Raw genomic sequence first — 13,166 nt, 5'->3', positions numbered from 1 at the left:
AAAAGAGATTTAAATCAAATTCACCCTGCCACCAAGCATTGGGTAAAGGCTGGGCTCTTTTTGTTGCATGCAAAAGATTTCCAGGGACGATGTGAGCCTTGGAGTCCTAACCAGTTAGGTCCAAAAAAGCCAAAATGGCCCCAAGGGTCATAATTTGCAATAATTTGAGATCAAGATTTCATCCCTCTCCTTTAGGACAGAGACGGTTGGAGGAAGCCTTGAAAAGGAGGAAACCTCAAGGCCAGCGCCCCATGTCCTGGGTCTATAAGGTGCGTACTTTCTGCCTGCCTTGAAGAAACACACAAATATTAGGGTCACGGTCATAAATTGGAAATAAATCGAGTTACGGCCAGTCCAGGGACAAAGATGGCTGCCCCTCCTTCCTGGCAAAACAGGAAGTGTAATTCTTTGCACCACCACTTGAGGGCGCAAAGTGAGATTTGAATGGACATCGGTGTGTCCTTCTTCCTGAAATCTCCTGCCCCGCAAACCGCACATCCGCAGCTGGGTCTCATCGATTAAAAACAAGTTTCTGTTGTAACCCCAGTAGGGTGGTTCATAAAAAAACATTTTTTTAAAAAAAATGCCTGCTCCAAAGGTCTTATCTTACTACACTAGGGATTATATAGTTAAATCTGAAATTTCATGTATATCAGTTAATATCTTGACTCAACAATTTCAATCATTCCTTTAAAAAAAGCTCAGTTCAACAAATATGACCCTCTTTGAAAAAAATTGGGCACCCCTGTTTTAAACGTTGTGATTTTTACCTCAGTCCTGCTAGTGTCTTTATATGTTTACAGTGATGGTCTAAATATTGAATAAATTTACTCCATTCTCTTTTAAACGTCTGGTGTTGCCAGTTCCGCATAGTCCATCACTTTTGCCTGCCATTTGTGGCATTCCCAAAGCAAAGGAAGGATTAGACTCTGATTAATAACGCACAGAGGCTTGACCGGCAAGACTCTAGGAGGACTGTGTGTAATAATAATTCCTCTCCACCCCTCGGCCCAGGTTGTTTTATTCACAAAAGAACTTTTTACACAGTGTTTGTAAGAACCAATCAGATTTCCTCTGAGCATTTGAAAAACCCCACGTGGGGACAAAGTTAGATCAGAATAAATTCTTTTAACTACAAAGAAACTATTTCCTACTTGAGCATAATAATAATAATAATAATAATAATAATAATAATAATAATAATAATATATTATTTGTACCCCGCCCATCTGGCTGGGTTTCCCCAGCCACTCTGGGCGGCTTCCAACAAAGATGAAAAATACACTAAAATGTCACATATTAAAAACTTCCCTGAACAGGGCTGCCTTAAGATGTCTTCTGAATGTCAGGTAGTTGTTTATCGCTTTGACAACTGCTGGCAGGGCGTTCCACAGGGCGGGCGCCACTACCGAGAAGGCCCTCTGCCTGGTTCCCTTTAACTTGGCCTCTCGCAGGGAGGGAACCGCCAGAAGGCCCTCGGAGCTGGACTTCAGTGTCCGGGCAGAACGATGGGGGAGGAGACGCTCCTTCAGGTATACTGGACCAAGGCCGTTTAGGGCTTTCAAGGTCAGCACCAACACTTTGAATTGTGCTCGGAAACATACTGGGAGCCAATGTAGGTCTTTCAAGACCGGTGTTATGTGGTCTCGGCGGCCGCTCCCAGTCCCCAGTCTAGCTGCCACATTCTGGATTAGTTGTAGTCTCCGGGTCACCTTCAAAGGTAGCCCCACGTAGAGCGCATTGCAGTAGTCCAAGCGGGAGATAACCAGAGCATGCACCACTCTGGCGAGACAGTCCGCAGGCAGATAGGGTCTCATCCTGCGTACGAGATGGAGCTGATAAACAGCTGCCCTGGATACAGATTTGACCTGTGCCTCCATGGACAGCTGTGAGTCCAGAATGACTCCCAGGCTGCGCACCTGGTCCTTCAGGGGCACAGTTACCCCATTCAGGACCAGGGAGTCCTCCACACCAGCCCGCCTCCTGTCCCCCAAAAACAGTACTTCTGTCTTGTCAGGATTCAACCTCAATCTGTTAGCCGCCATCCATCCTCCAACCGCCTCCAGACACTCACACAGGACCTTCACTGCCTTCACTGGTTCTGCATAGTAGTCCACAGTAAATAAAATAGGAAACAACGCTTTTAGGAAACCCAAGCGGTAAATGAGAGGAAGGATGGCAAGGAGATAGGGATCTTTATCACCTTCCTGTTATTGCAGGAATTTATGTATAGGTTGGGGGGGGGGTTGCCCCTCCAGCAGATATCATGCACATGCAGCCCACTACCAAAACCAGCACAATCGCTTTTGTCGCTTTTGTGATTTGTCCCCACAAAACACTTTATCACAGTTTCTTCAAAGGGCCTTTGCTGCACGATACCAAATGTAAGAATTCACTGATCAATGTATCTCTGTACTGGCTCACTGGGAAAACCTCAGAAATTCATATAGACATGTGAGCTCAGCTACTCAGCAGCCCCTCTGCCTGAGTGATAATCCCTGGCCTCCTGATACCTGGGTGCCATTCCAGAAATAACAAACCCAGATGAAGACAAAAGGGTGTGATGGGAAACAGGGAAATGTAATTTTTTTGTTACACTTGATGGGTGTTTGGTGGAGGGCGAGGAGAACCATGGGGCAGGGTCCAGGATGCTCAGATTACGGCCACCAGACCTCCCCTTTCATGATGTATGAGTGATGTAGTTTTGGGGGGGGTGTAACATGGGGATTAGCAGCTAATAAAAGTTTGGGTTCTCTCTTGTTCGGGGCTTCCATCTTGTCCCACCTTGTGGCAGGTGGGAGTCCTGTCGCGACAGTCTTCAATCAAGACCAAGCCTACTGGCTGCTGTTTTGCTCTGGTATTCCTGGCTGGGGTTCTTGTTTTTTGTCCAAGGGAGCCCTCAGATTTCTCCGTTAACACTGTGAAACTATTTCCAGGCCCTAAGATTAACAAAACCAAGGAAGGGTACATCAAAGAAACTGCCTACTATCTTTATGTAATAATAATAATAATAATAATAATTTATTATTTAAACCTCGCCCATCTGGCTGGGCCTCCCCAGCCACTCTGGGCGGCTTCCATAGAAAGCAAAAATACAGTAAAATATCACACCTTAAAAACTTCCCTGAACAGGGCTGCCTTAAGATGTCTTCTGAATGTCAGGTAGTTGTTTATTGCTTTGACATCTGCTGGAAGGGCGTTCCACAGGGCGGGCGCCACTACCGAGGAGGCCCTCTGCCTGGTTCCCTGCAACTTGGCCTCTCGCAGTGAGGGAACCGCCAGAAGGCCCTCGGCGCTGGACCTCAGCGTCCGGGCAGAACGATGGAGGTGGAGACGCTCCTTCAGGTATACTGGACCGAAGCCGTTTATGTACTGAGGATGCCTGGTGAAGCAACTGGCCTGTGTTTCAGAATGCTTATACGTGCCTGTCAGGCAGAAAAAATGAGCAGTAGAGAAAATGGGCAGAGGTGCAGAGGCTTGTGGGATTTGATCAGAAATTATTGTCAATGAATCGAACCCAGTCAACGCCATGCTTTCATCGCGGGCACAATGGCTTGATGCTTATTTTATAATTCCTCATAGTAATCCCATCTGTTCCCCACACTCTGGACGTGGGCACTCCTACATTCCCTTTCTTATTTCTGACGTAGATGTTCACCGGGACGCGGATCCCAGAGAGCGACGAAGCCCCCAGCCCAGCCCAGCCCTGCCCGACCCCCCGGGCCGACGCCGACGCCTCTCTCAAGTGCCTGATCAGCGAGTGGGACCTGCGGATCCGGGAGCGGCTGGGCGACGGTTGCTTTGGGGTTGTGCATCGCGCCGAGTGGAGCACGCCCGGCGGGGGAGTGGTACGTTTTCACCCCTCCGACTCCGGTTCCTTTGCTTCTCTACCTGTTGGACAGCCGCCCTCTGGACCTGGGACCTTCGCTGTTGCATCTGAGCCGAGCCGTCGCTGCTGGGCTGTTTCTTTGTTTATTTCGGGGGGGGGAACCTGTCGAGGGCCGCATCCCATCTATTGGGGGCCGCTTTCAAGGAGTGGGTGGGGCCACAGCTCAAAGGGGGCGGGGCCACCCTAGCCTCCCCCTCTCTTTCTTTCCCAACCTTTTCTCTCTCCCTCTTGCTTTTCCTCTGGGCTTTTCTGCCCGCCACAAAAAAAGGACAATTTAAGGTCGTCTACGTTTGGGACAAGGGTAGTGCTGTGGGTTAAACCACAGAGCCTAGGACTTGCCGATCAGAAGGTCGGCGGTTCGATTCCCCGCAATGACGGGGTGAGCTCCCGTTGCTCGGTCCTTGCTCCCGCCAATCTAGCAGTTTGAAAGCACGTCAAAGTGCAAGTAGATAAATAGGTACCGCTCCGGCGGGAAGGTAAACGGCGTTTCCGTGCACTGCTCTGGTTTGCAGGTGCGGCTTAGTCATGCTGGCCACACGACCCGGAAGCTGTACGCTGGCTCCCTCGGCCAATAAAGCGAGATGAGCGCCGCAACCCCAGAACTGGCCACGACTGGACCTAACGGTCAGGGGTCCCTTTACCTTTACTAGCGTTACTTTATATCCTGCCCTTCCTCCAGAGGAAACCCCAAGCAAGCCCATTCCATCCTCGCGACAACCCTGTTGGGTAGGGATGCACAAGAGGTTGTGATTTGCCTGTGCAAGCTTCATGGCTGAGTAGGGATTTGAACCCAAGCCCGAGCCTGGCCGTGTTAAGCATCAGAGTTGCCAGATAGAAAGACCTTTGGCCTGACACAGCGTGGTCAGAATCCTTCCTTTTCTATCCACCCAATAGGGAAAGGTAAAGGGACCCCTGACCATTAGGTCCAGTCGTGGCCGACTCTGGGGTTGCAGCGCTCATCTCACTTTCCTGGCCGAGGGAGCCGGCGTACAGCTTCCGAGTCATGTGGCCAGCAGGACTAAGCCGCTTCTGGCAAACCAGAGCAGCGCATGGAAACGCCATTTACCTTCCCGCCGGAGCAGTACCTATTTATCTACTTGCACTTTGACGTGCTTTTGAACTGCTAGGTGGGCAGGAGCAGGGACCGAGTAACGGGAGCTCACCCCGTCGCGGGGATTCGAACCACCGACCTTCTGATCAGCAAGTCCTAGGCTCTGTGGTTTAACCCACAGCGCCACCCACGTCCCCCACCCAACCAATAGCTGTCAGTTAATAGACAGCTTAGTGGAGCCTCCAGTTCTAGTAGCAGTCTACCGTGCAATATCAGACCCTGGTCAAAAATGGCAGGAAAGAGCTGGAGGCGTCTTGATACCATTAGCAGCGGACTCTCCTCCTCTGTGAATCTGCCAAAACCTCTTTTAAAGGCACCCACGTTCATGGGCGTCACTGCCTCTTGTGGCGGGGAGTTCCACAGTTTATGCGCAAAGAAGGACTTCCTTTTATCCACCCTGAATCTTTTCATTGGGTGTCCTAGGGTTACGAGAGAGGGAGGAAAACTTTCCCCTATCTTCTTGCCATGCATAATGCGGTAAATTTCCACTCTTTCACTTTTTGGTTGCCTTTTCTCAAACGCTTTCCAAATTCCAGAATATTGTTGCTGTTGTTATATTTATTCCTATACGGTGGTACCTTGGTTCTCAAACTTGATCCGTTCCGGAAGTCCGTTCCAAAACCAAAGCATGTTCCAAAACCAAGGTGCACTTTCCCATAGAAAGTAACGCAAAGGGGATTAATATGTTCCAGACTTTTAAAAACAACCCCTTAAAAAACAGCAATTTTACACGAATTTTACTATCTAATGAGATCATTGATCCATAAAATGAACGCAATAATCAATGTACTGTACTATAAAAGAAATAAGACAGTATTGTAGATGATAAAAAAAAAAAAATTTCCTTACCTGCACTGATGATAGTCATTGTTTGAATGGGGTTTTTTTATCCATTTCTGCAGTCACACAATCAATCAATCTATCAGTAGCTGAACTGGGTTCCACACAGTCACAAAAAAACAAATTAACCGAAAAAGCCTCAAAAACACAAAATAAATAGCAAAAACAAAAGTGCCAAACTTAACCCAGAAGTCCGTTCGACTTCTGAAACGTTCAAAAACCAAGGCGCGGCTTCTGATTGGTGCAGGCACCCCAGAAACAATAGCCGACAGCCACATCGGACATTCAGCTTCCAAAAAACATTCGAAATCCGGAACACTTACTTCCGGGTTTTCGGCGTTTGGGAACCAAGGTACCACTGTATCACCTTTCATCCGACGATCACATGGGTGATTTACAATTCAAAAAAATCCTCTTGCAGGCAAGGCGACCAGAACTCTACTGCTTTCTACTGGGTGATTTTTTTATCTGACCCCTTTTTCCCCTTCCCCAGAAACCCGTCGCTGTCAAATCCCTGCGCTCCGACGTCTCCTGCGACCCGGGCGCCCTGATCGATTTCCTCAACGAGGTCAACGCCATGTGCTGCCTGAACCACCCCAACCTTCTACGCCTCCATGGGGTGGTCCTAACTCAGCCCCTCAAGATGGTAAAGATTTGAGACTTCATGTTGTTGTTGTTTAGTCGTGTCCGGCTCTTCGTGACCCCCTGGACCAGAGCACGCCAGGCCCTCCTGTCCTCCACTGCCTCCCGCATTTGGGTCAAACTCAATGCTGGTAGCTTCGAGAACACTGTCCAACCATCTCATCCTCTGTCGTTCCCTTCTCCTTGTGCCCTCCATCTTTCCCAGCATCAGGGTCTTTTCCAGGGAGTCTTCTCTTCTCATGAGGAGGCCAAAGTCTTGGAGCCTCAGCTTCAGGATCTGTCCTTCCAGGGAGCACTCAGGGCTGATTTCCTTCAGAATGGAGAGGTTTGATCTTCTTCCAGTCCATGGGACTCTCCAGAGTCTCCTCCAGCACCAGAATTCAAAAGCATCCATTCTCCAGCGATCAGCCTTCTTGATGGTCCAGCTCCCACTTCCATACATAATAATAATTTTTTTATTTGTACCCCGCCCATCTGGCTGGGTCTCCCCAGCCACTCTGGGCAGCTTCCAACAAAGATTAAAAATGCATTAAAATATCACACATATAAAAACTTCCCTGACCTTCCCTTCAGATACAAAGGGCGTCACATGCAAAGGAAGTCTCTCCCAGCCCAGGAGCAAACAGGGAGTTGTCAACTGGCTGGACCAAACATTTCCCCACATGTCCACTCTAGGAAAACAAGGAATGTTGTACTTGACTGCTCCTTATGTATCACATCCCACAGTTCCCGCGTTGCAGAGGGTTGGGCTAGATGGCCGCTGGGGGACCCCCTTCCAACACGGTGGGCTCTTTTTAATCCAGCCCTGCCTCTCTGCCTCCCCGCAGGTGACTGAACTGGCCCCCCTGGGCGCCCTCTATGACCGCCTCCGCCCCCCCTTCCCTCTCCACCAGCTCTGGAGCTACGCCCTGCAAGTCGCCCAAGGCATGTCATACCTCGAATCCAAGCTCTTTGTCCACCGCGACCTGGCCGCTCGCAACATCCTCCTGGCCTCTGAGGAGACGGTCAAGATCGGCGACTTTGGGCTCATGAGGCCGCTGTCCAGCAAGAGTGACCGCTACATCATGTCTGCGCACCGGCGCATACCGTTCGCCTGGTAGGAATTTTTGAACCCATTCTGCATATATATATATATATAAAACCCCACCCTGGGGCAAGGGGATACGAGCCACATTCCCACAACAGTTCTTTCTTTCAAAAATTATTATTATTATTACCTGGTTCCCTGTAGCTTTGCTTCTCACAATGAGGGAACCGCCAGAAGGCCCTCGGAGCTGGACCTCAGCGTCCGGGCAGAACGATGGGGGTGGAGACGCTCCTTCAGGTATACTGGGCCGAGGCCGTTTAGGCCTTTAAAGGTCAACACCAGCACTTTCAATTGTGCTCGGAAATTAAGATCTGAATAGAACGTTTTCAGAATGAAATTCGAATCCAGGTCCCAGTCCTCTGCTCTAACCACTGCACCGCGCTGCCTGCACTTTGCTATGGGGTTGTTCTGATTGGCTCTCCCTCTCCTCCTCCGCCTCCTCAGGTGCGCCCCAGAGAGCCTGCGCATGGGGGTATTCACCAGTGCCTCCGACGTGTGGATGTTCGGCGTCACCCTCTGGGAAATGTTCTCCTACTGCGAAGAACCTTGGATGGGATATTCCGGACGGCAGGTAATAATAATAACAACAACAACAACAATAATGGTTTTGGTTTAAGAATGGACTTCTGGAACGGATTAAATTTGTAAATCGAGGTACCACTGTACTGTTTTTAGAATTTTTTTCAGAATATTTTGATTTGTTTTAAAACATTTTTGCTTTTCTGTGGTATATCTATTTGCTGGTAAATCTTTTTTCCCCAAGCTCCTTGGGAAGGAACGTTGAGAAATAATAATAATAATAATAATAATAATAATAATAATAATAATAATAATAATAATAAATTTATTCATACCCCGCCCATCTGGCTGGGTTTCCCCAGCCACTCTGAGGAATACAATAACCTATTAAACACTAAAATACAATAACCTATTAAACATTAAAAGCTTCCCTAAACAGGGCTGCCTACAGATGTCTTCTAAAAGTCTGGTAGTTGTTTTTCCCTTTGACATCTGGTGGGAGGGAGTTCCACAGGGCGGGCGCCACCACCGAGAAGGCCCTCTGCCTGGTTCCCTGTAACTTGGCTTCTCGCAGTGAGGGAACCGCCAGAAGGCCCTCGGAGCTGGACCTCAGTGTCCGGGCATGCAGTGGAGACGCTCCTTCAGGGATACTGGGCCTTTGAGGACGTTTGGGGCTTTCAAGGTCAGCACCAACACTTTGAGTTGTGTTGTAACAAACACAAACTGCCTGGCCGGCAGCTTCTTGTGGGCATAAGCACAGAATAGTGGACACATGACCCGGAAGCTGTAAATTTTATTGGTTTTGTCCATAGTTTTTCCCATCTCTCAAAATCAATGTTATGTCCCAAATCCTGAGCCCATTTTATCATAACACTTTTAACCTCCTCGTCAGAACCGGCCTCTTTTAACCCTCGAGAAACCGTGTCCCTCCTTAACCTCATTCTTCGCCAGTGACTCCCAGGCTTGTGCAGACAATCGGGCTCAGGAGATTATTGTGACCCCAGATGCCCTCTTGTGATTCAAGTCTCATTCATCTGTGAACTTTTGCAGTAGAGCCTCGGGGAAGACCCAGTTTCTTTAACCACACACCCCGTCATGCGCAACATATGCAGTGTTAGGATAAGTGCAATGGCCTAATTTACAGGGTGGGGTTTGATTCTTTCCATCACCCTGAAAAAAGAAAGGACAGGAGGAATATAAACCGGCCACAGAAATGGAACAAAATTTGCATGTACGTTTTAGTTCTTTATTGCTGTTCTAGACCTCAGCAATAAAAGATTATGTGAGAGGATAATTTGCCCCAGCAAATTATTTGTCAAAATTGTTGTTGTTGTTTAGTGGTTTAGTCGTGTCCGCCTCTTCGTGGCCCCCTTGACCAGAGCACACCAGGCCCTCCTGTCTTCCACTGCCTCCCGCAGTTTGGTCAAACTCATGCTGGTAGCTTCAAGAACACTGTCCCACCATCTCGTCCTCCATCGTCCTCAGGGCTGATTTCCTTCAGAATGGAGAGGTCTGATCTTCTTCCAGTCCATGGGATTCTCAAGAGTCTCCTCCAGCACCAGAATTCAAAAGCATCCATTCTTCAGTGATCAGCCTTCTTTATGGTCCAGCTCTCACTTCCATATATCACTACTGGGAAAACCAGAGCTTTAACTGTACGGACTGTCGGCAAGGTGGTGTCTCTGCTTTTTAAGATGCTGTCTAGCCCTGAGTGCTCACTGGAAGGACAGATCCTGAAGCGGAGGCTCCAGTACTTTGGCCACCTCATGAGAAGAGAAGACTCCCTGGAAAAGACCCTGATGCTGGAAAGATGGAGGGCGCAAGGAGAAGGGGACGGTGGAGGACGAGATGGTGGGACAGTGTTCTCGAAGCTACCAGCATGAGTTTGACCAAACTGCAGGAGGCAGTGGAAGACAGGAGTGCCTGGCATGCTCAGGTCCAGGGGGTCACGAAGAGGCGGACACGACTAAATGACTAAACAACAACAAAACAACGACACCTAACTCCTTCTTGACATGAGACATCTGTCTATGGATCCTTCGCCCCCACCATGAGTTAAAAGGGACTCCACACGGTCATCTATCCCAACCCCGTGCAATGCAGGAGGGTTCAAGTATTCTGAGCGGCTCCCAGATTTTCTTAACAGGAATCTAACGTCCGAGGTTTTTAGTTGCCCTCACGATGAACCACCACAGCATTTTTCTAACCCGGTGCCCGCCAGATGTTTGGGGCTCCACCTTCTATGAGTCAGTGCGCCGCCGGTTCTTTTTTTGACCGGCAGAAGAGAGACACGCGTTGCTGCAAGATAACCGCTTCCGCATTCAGTGATGTGGACTGTGGTTTGCGAAAGACGCCGCTGCAACAAATCTGCAGGCTTCGCGGCGTCACAGGACTCCGAGACCATGCATGTAGAGAAATGCTGATTTTTATAAATGTGTGTGACTGCAGCAAGAAGGAGATCCAAATGTTTGTATTTTTAATTTTAAAGGCCAAGAAAAAAGGCCGGTGGATGATCCTGAAAGTGTAGATGGTTTGAATGCATCCCCAGAGATTAAAATCTATAGTATGCCCTATATCCAGTGGTTTTTTTTTCTGGGGGGACGCAGTAGTACGCATACCCCTAAACATTTTGTGAATCTTTGTACTTTTGTCCATTGACATTTCCCCTTTTTGAACTATAAAATGGTGATTTTCTTGATTCAAAATGAGAGCACCTCTAAACATTTTTTAGGGAAAAAGTCACTAGCTATATCTATTGCCCAATGTGTCATACAGCCTTTGAGAAGCTCGCCTTTTGTTTCCCAATCTAATAACAAATTGTACATTTTAGATAAAAGTTTTCTTCTTTATAATTTGTTTTAGAGTTCTTTACGATTTGACTGTGTGGTTTTTTTATGTTTTTATACCCTCGTTCCCTCTGTGAGATGTGAATATTATAATTTTCTGCTGCCTGGCTACACAACATAACCTGAGTGCTTTTAATGGAAGTTTTACGTCTGGTGCAAATGTAGAGAAACGGCGACCTAAATGCTGTCGTTTTCCATCCATTCCTCCCCGACCAGATCATGATGAAGATTGACAGGGAAGGACGGCGGTTGGAACGCCCCGACGACTGCCCCCGAGAAATCCACGCCCTGGCGATGAAATGTTGGGCCCACAACCCAGAAGACAGACCCCGCTTCCGGGAGATTGTCAGCCTTCTGCAAGAGGTGAGAGAAGGGAAACCGCCAGCGGCTGGGCTGACCTAGGTGCGAATTTCTCCAGTAAAAAATGAGGCTTTAATAATAATAATAATAATACATTTTTATTTATACCCCGCCCTTCCCAGTTCAGAAAGCCAGGCTCAGGGCGGCTCGCAACAAATTTAAAACACTTAATTGATGCAACGAAAAACAGCATAAAATACAGTATAAAATGTGAATAATAATAAATTCAGAATTCAAAAATCAATTAAGGGGGAAAGTCCATCCAATAAACATTAGATGATCACCAGGGCTAGCTGGCTAAATTAGTGCTATTTGGGCCAGCGAGGAGACCAGGGGAGAATTAGCTGTGGGATCCCAGAGCAGGTAATCTTCATAAAAAGGGGAGGGGGAGGGAAGGAAGAGGAATAAAAGATCAGGCTAAATTGAAAGCCAGGTGAAATAGCTCTGTCTTACAGGCCCTATGGAAGGAGGTTAAATCCTGCAGGGCCCTGGTCTCATGGGACAGGGCATTCCACCAGGTCGGAGCCATCACTGAAAAGGCCCTGGCCCTGGGGGAGGATAATCTGACTTCGTCAGGGCCCTCTAAACTATGATTATTCATGGACCTTAAGGTCCTCTGCGGGGCAGACCAGGAGAGGCGGTCCCGTAAATACAAGGACCCTAAGCCACAAAGGGCTTTAAAGGTCAAGACCAGCACCTTAAACCTGACCCTATACTCCACTGGAAGCCAGTGCAACTGGTAAAGCACTGGGTGAATATGCTCCCATGGCAGGGACCCCGTGAGGAGCCTCGCTGCAGCATTCTGCACCCGCTGGAGTTTCTGGGACAGTTTCAAGGGCAGCCCCGCATAGAGCGAATTACAGTAGTCAAGCCTGGAGGTGACTGTCGCATGGGTCCCAAAATGGGCAGCAGCCCCCCCTGGGGCTGTGGGATTACCTGGCTGGGGGAGGGCCCTAAGAGGCAAGGGGGTGGCACGTGGCAGAGCATTTGAATCTCAGGGTTGTGGGTTCGAGCCTTGTGCTTGGCAAAAGATCCCTGCATTTCAGGGGGTTGGGCTAGATGACCCTCAGGGTCCCCTGGGCATCATCTCCACCATCCTGTCTCTCCCTCCAACGCAGCTCCGTCCCAAGGAAGTGAAGGCGTCCCAGGATCTGAACGAACCCGGCTGGCTGCGTCTGGAGGCAAACGATGGCATCACGGTGATCGAAGGCAGGTGAGTCCAGGACGCCTGGGTCCCCTTTGGAAGCGGGGCGTTGGGGCCCAAGGAAACCCTTTTCTAAAGACTCCTTGCTGCGACCACGGCAGTTCCCTCCTTGTGTCGTGACCTAGCTTTGGTGTTGTTGATTTTTCAAGTATCTAGTCCTCAGTCTGTACCTCCCTCTGGCAGTTATCTACCTTCGTTGATCCTTTCGTTCTCTGTATAAGCTTTATTGCTAATGGCTTCTCCCTCCCTCCTTTCCTCCCTTCTCCCCATCTCTCTCTCTCTCTCTCTCTCTCTCTCTTTCTTTCTCTCTCTCTCTCTCTCTCTCTCTCTCTCTCTCTCTCCACCCATCAAGAGAGGCTATTATGTTTGACGTTTAATGTTTGATGTTTAATCGTGTTTTTAATATTCTGTTTGGAGCCACCCAGAGTGGCTGCAGAAGCCCAGCCCGAAAGGGAGGGGTATAAATAATAAATTTTATTTATTATTATTATTATTATTATTATTATTATTATTATTATTATTACCCTGCTCTTCTGGCTGGGTTTCCCCAGCCACTCTGGGCAGCTTCTAACAGGATATTAAAATACAATAATCTATTAAACATCAAAAGCTTCCCTGAACAGGGCTGCCTTCAGATGTCTTCTAAATGTCTGGTAGTTGTTTATTTC

At 48.5% G+C, this 13,166-nt stretch overlaps 1 protein-coding gene across 2 annotated transcripts in view; it reads left to right on the top strand.

Annotated features, from left to right (window-relative positions):
- Window positions 1–13,166, top strand: part of TNK1 (tyrosine kinase non receptor 1) — a 49,466-nt gene that overhangs the window by 23,772 nt on the left and 12,528 nt on the right. For both annotated transcript variants that reach the window (XM_081835685.1, XM_081835684.1), the window contains 7 exons: window positions 196–269; window positions 3,651–3,848; window positions 6,334–6,486; window positions 7,310–7,578; window positions 8,014–8,140; window positions 11,151–11,297; window positions 12,413–12,507. In XM_081835685.1, coding sequence (XP_081691811.1) covers window positions 196–269; window positions 3,651–3,848; window positions 6,334–6,486; window positions 7,310–7,578; window positions 8,014–8,140; window positions 11,151–11,297; window positions 12,413–12,507 — 1,063 coding nt within the window. The remainder of the gene's footprint in view (window positions 1–195; window positions 270–3,650; window positions 3,849–6,333; window positions 6,487–7,309; window positions 7,579–8,013; window positions 8,141–11,150; window positions 11,298–12,412; window positions 12,508–13,166) is intronic.

This window comes from Podarcis erhardii (assembly GCF_964252035.2).
Source record: "Podarcis erhardii genome assembly, chromosome: 13".
NCBI lineage: Eukaryota > Metazoa > Chordata > Lepidosauria > Squamata > Lacertidae > Podarcis > Podarcis erhardii.
Note: the sequence above shows the minus strand (reverse complement) of the source record. Positions and strands in the feature narration are given on the sequence as shown.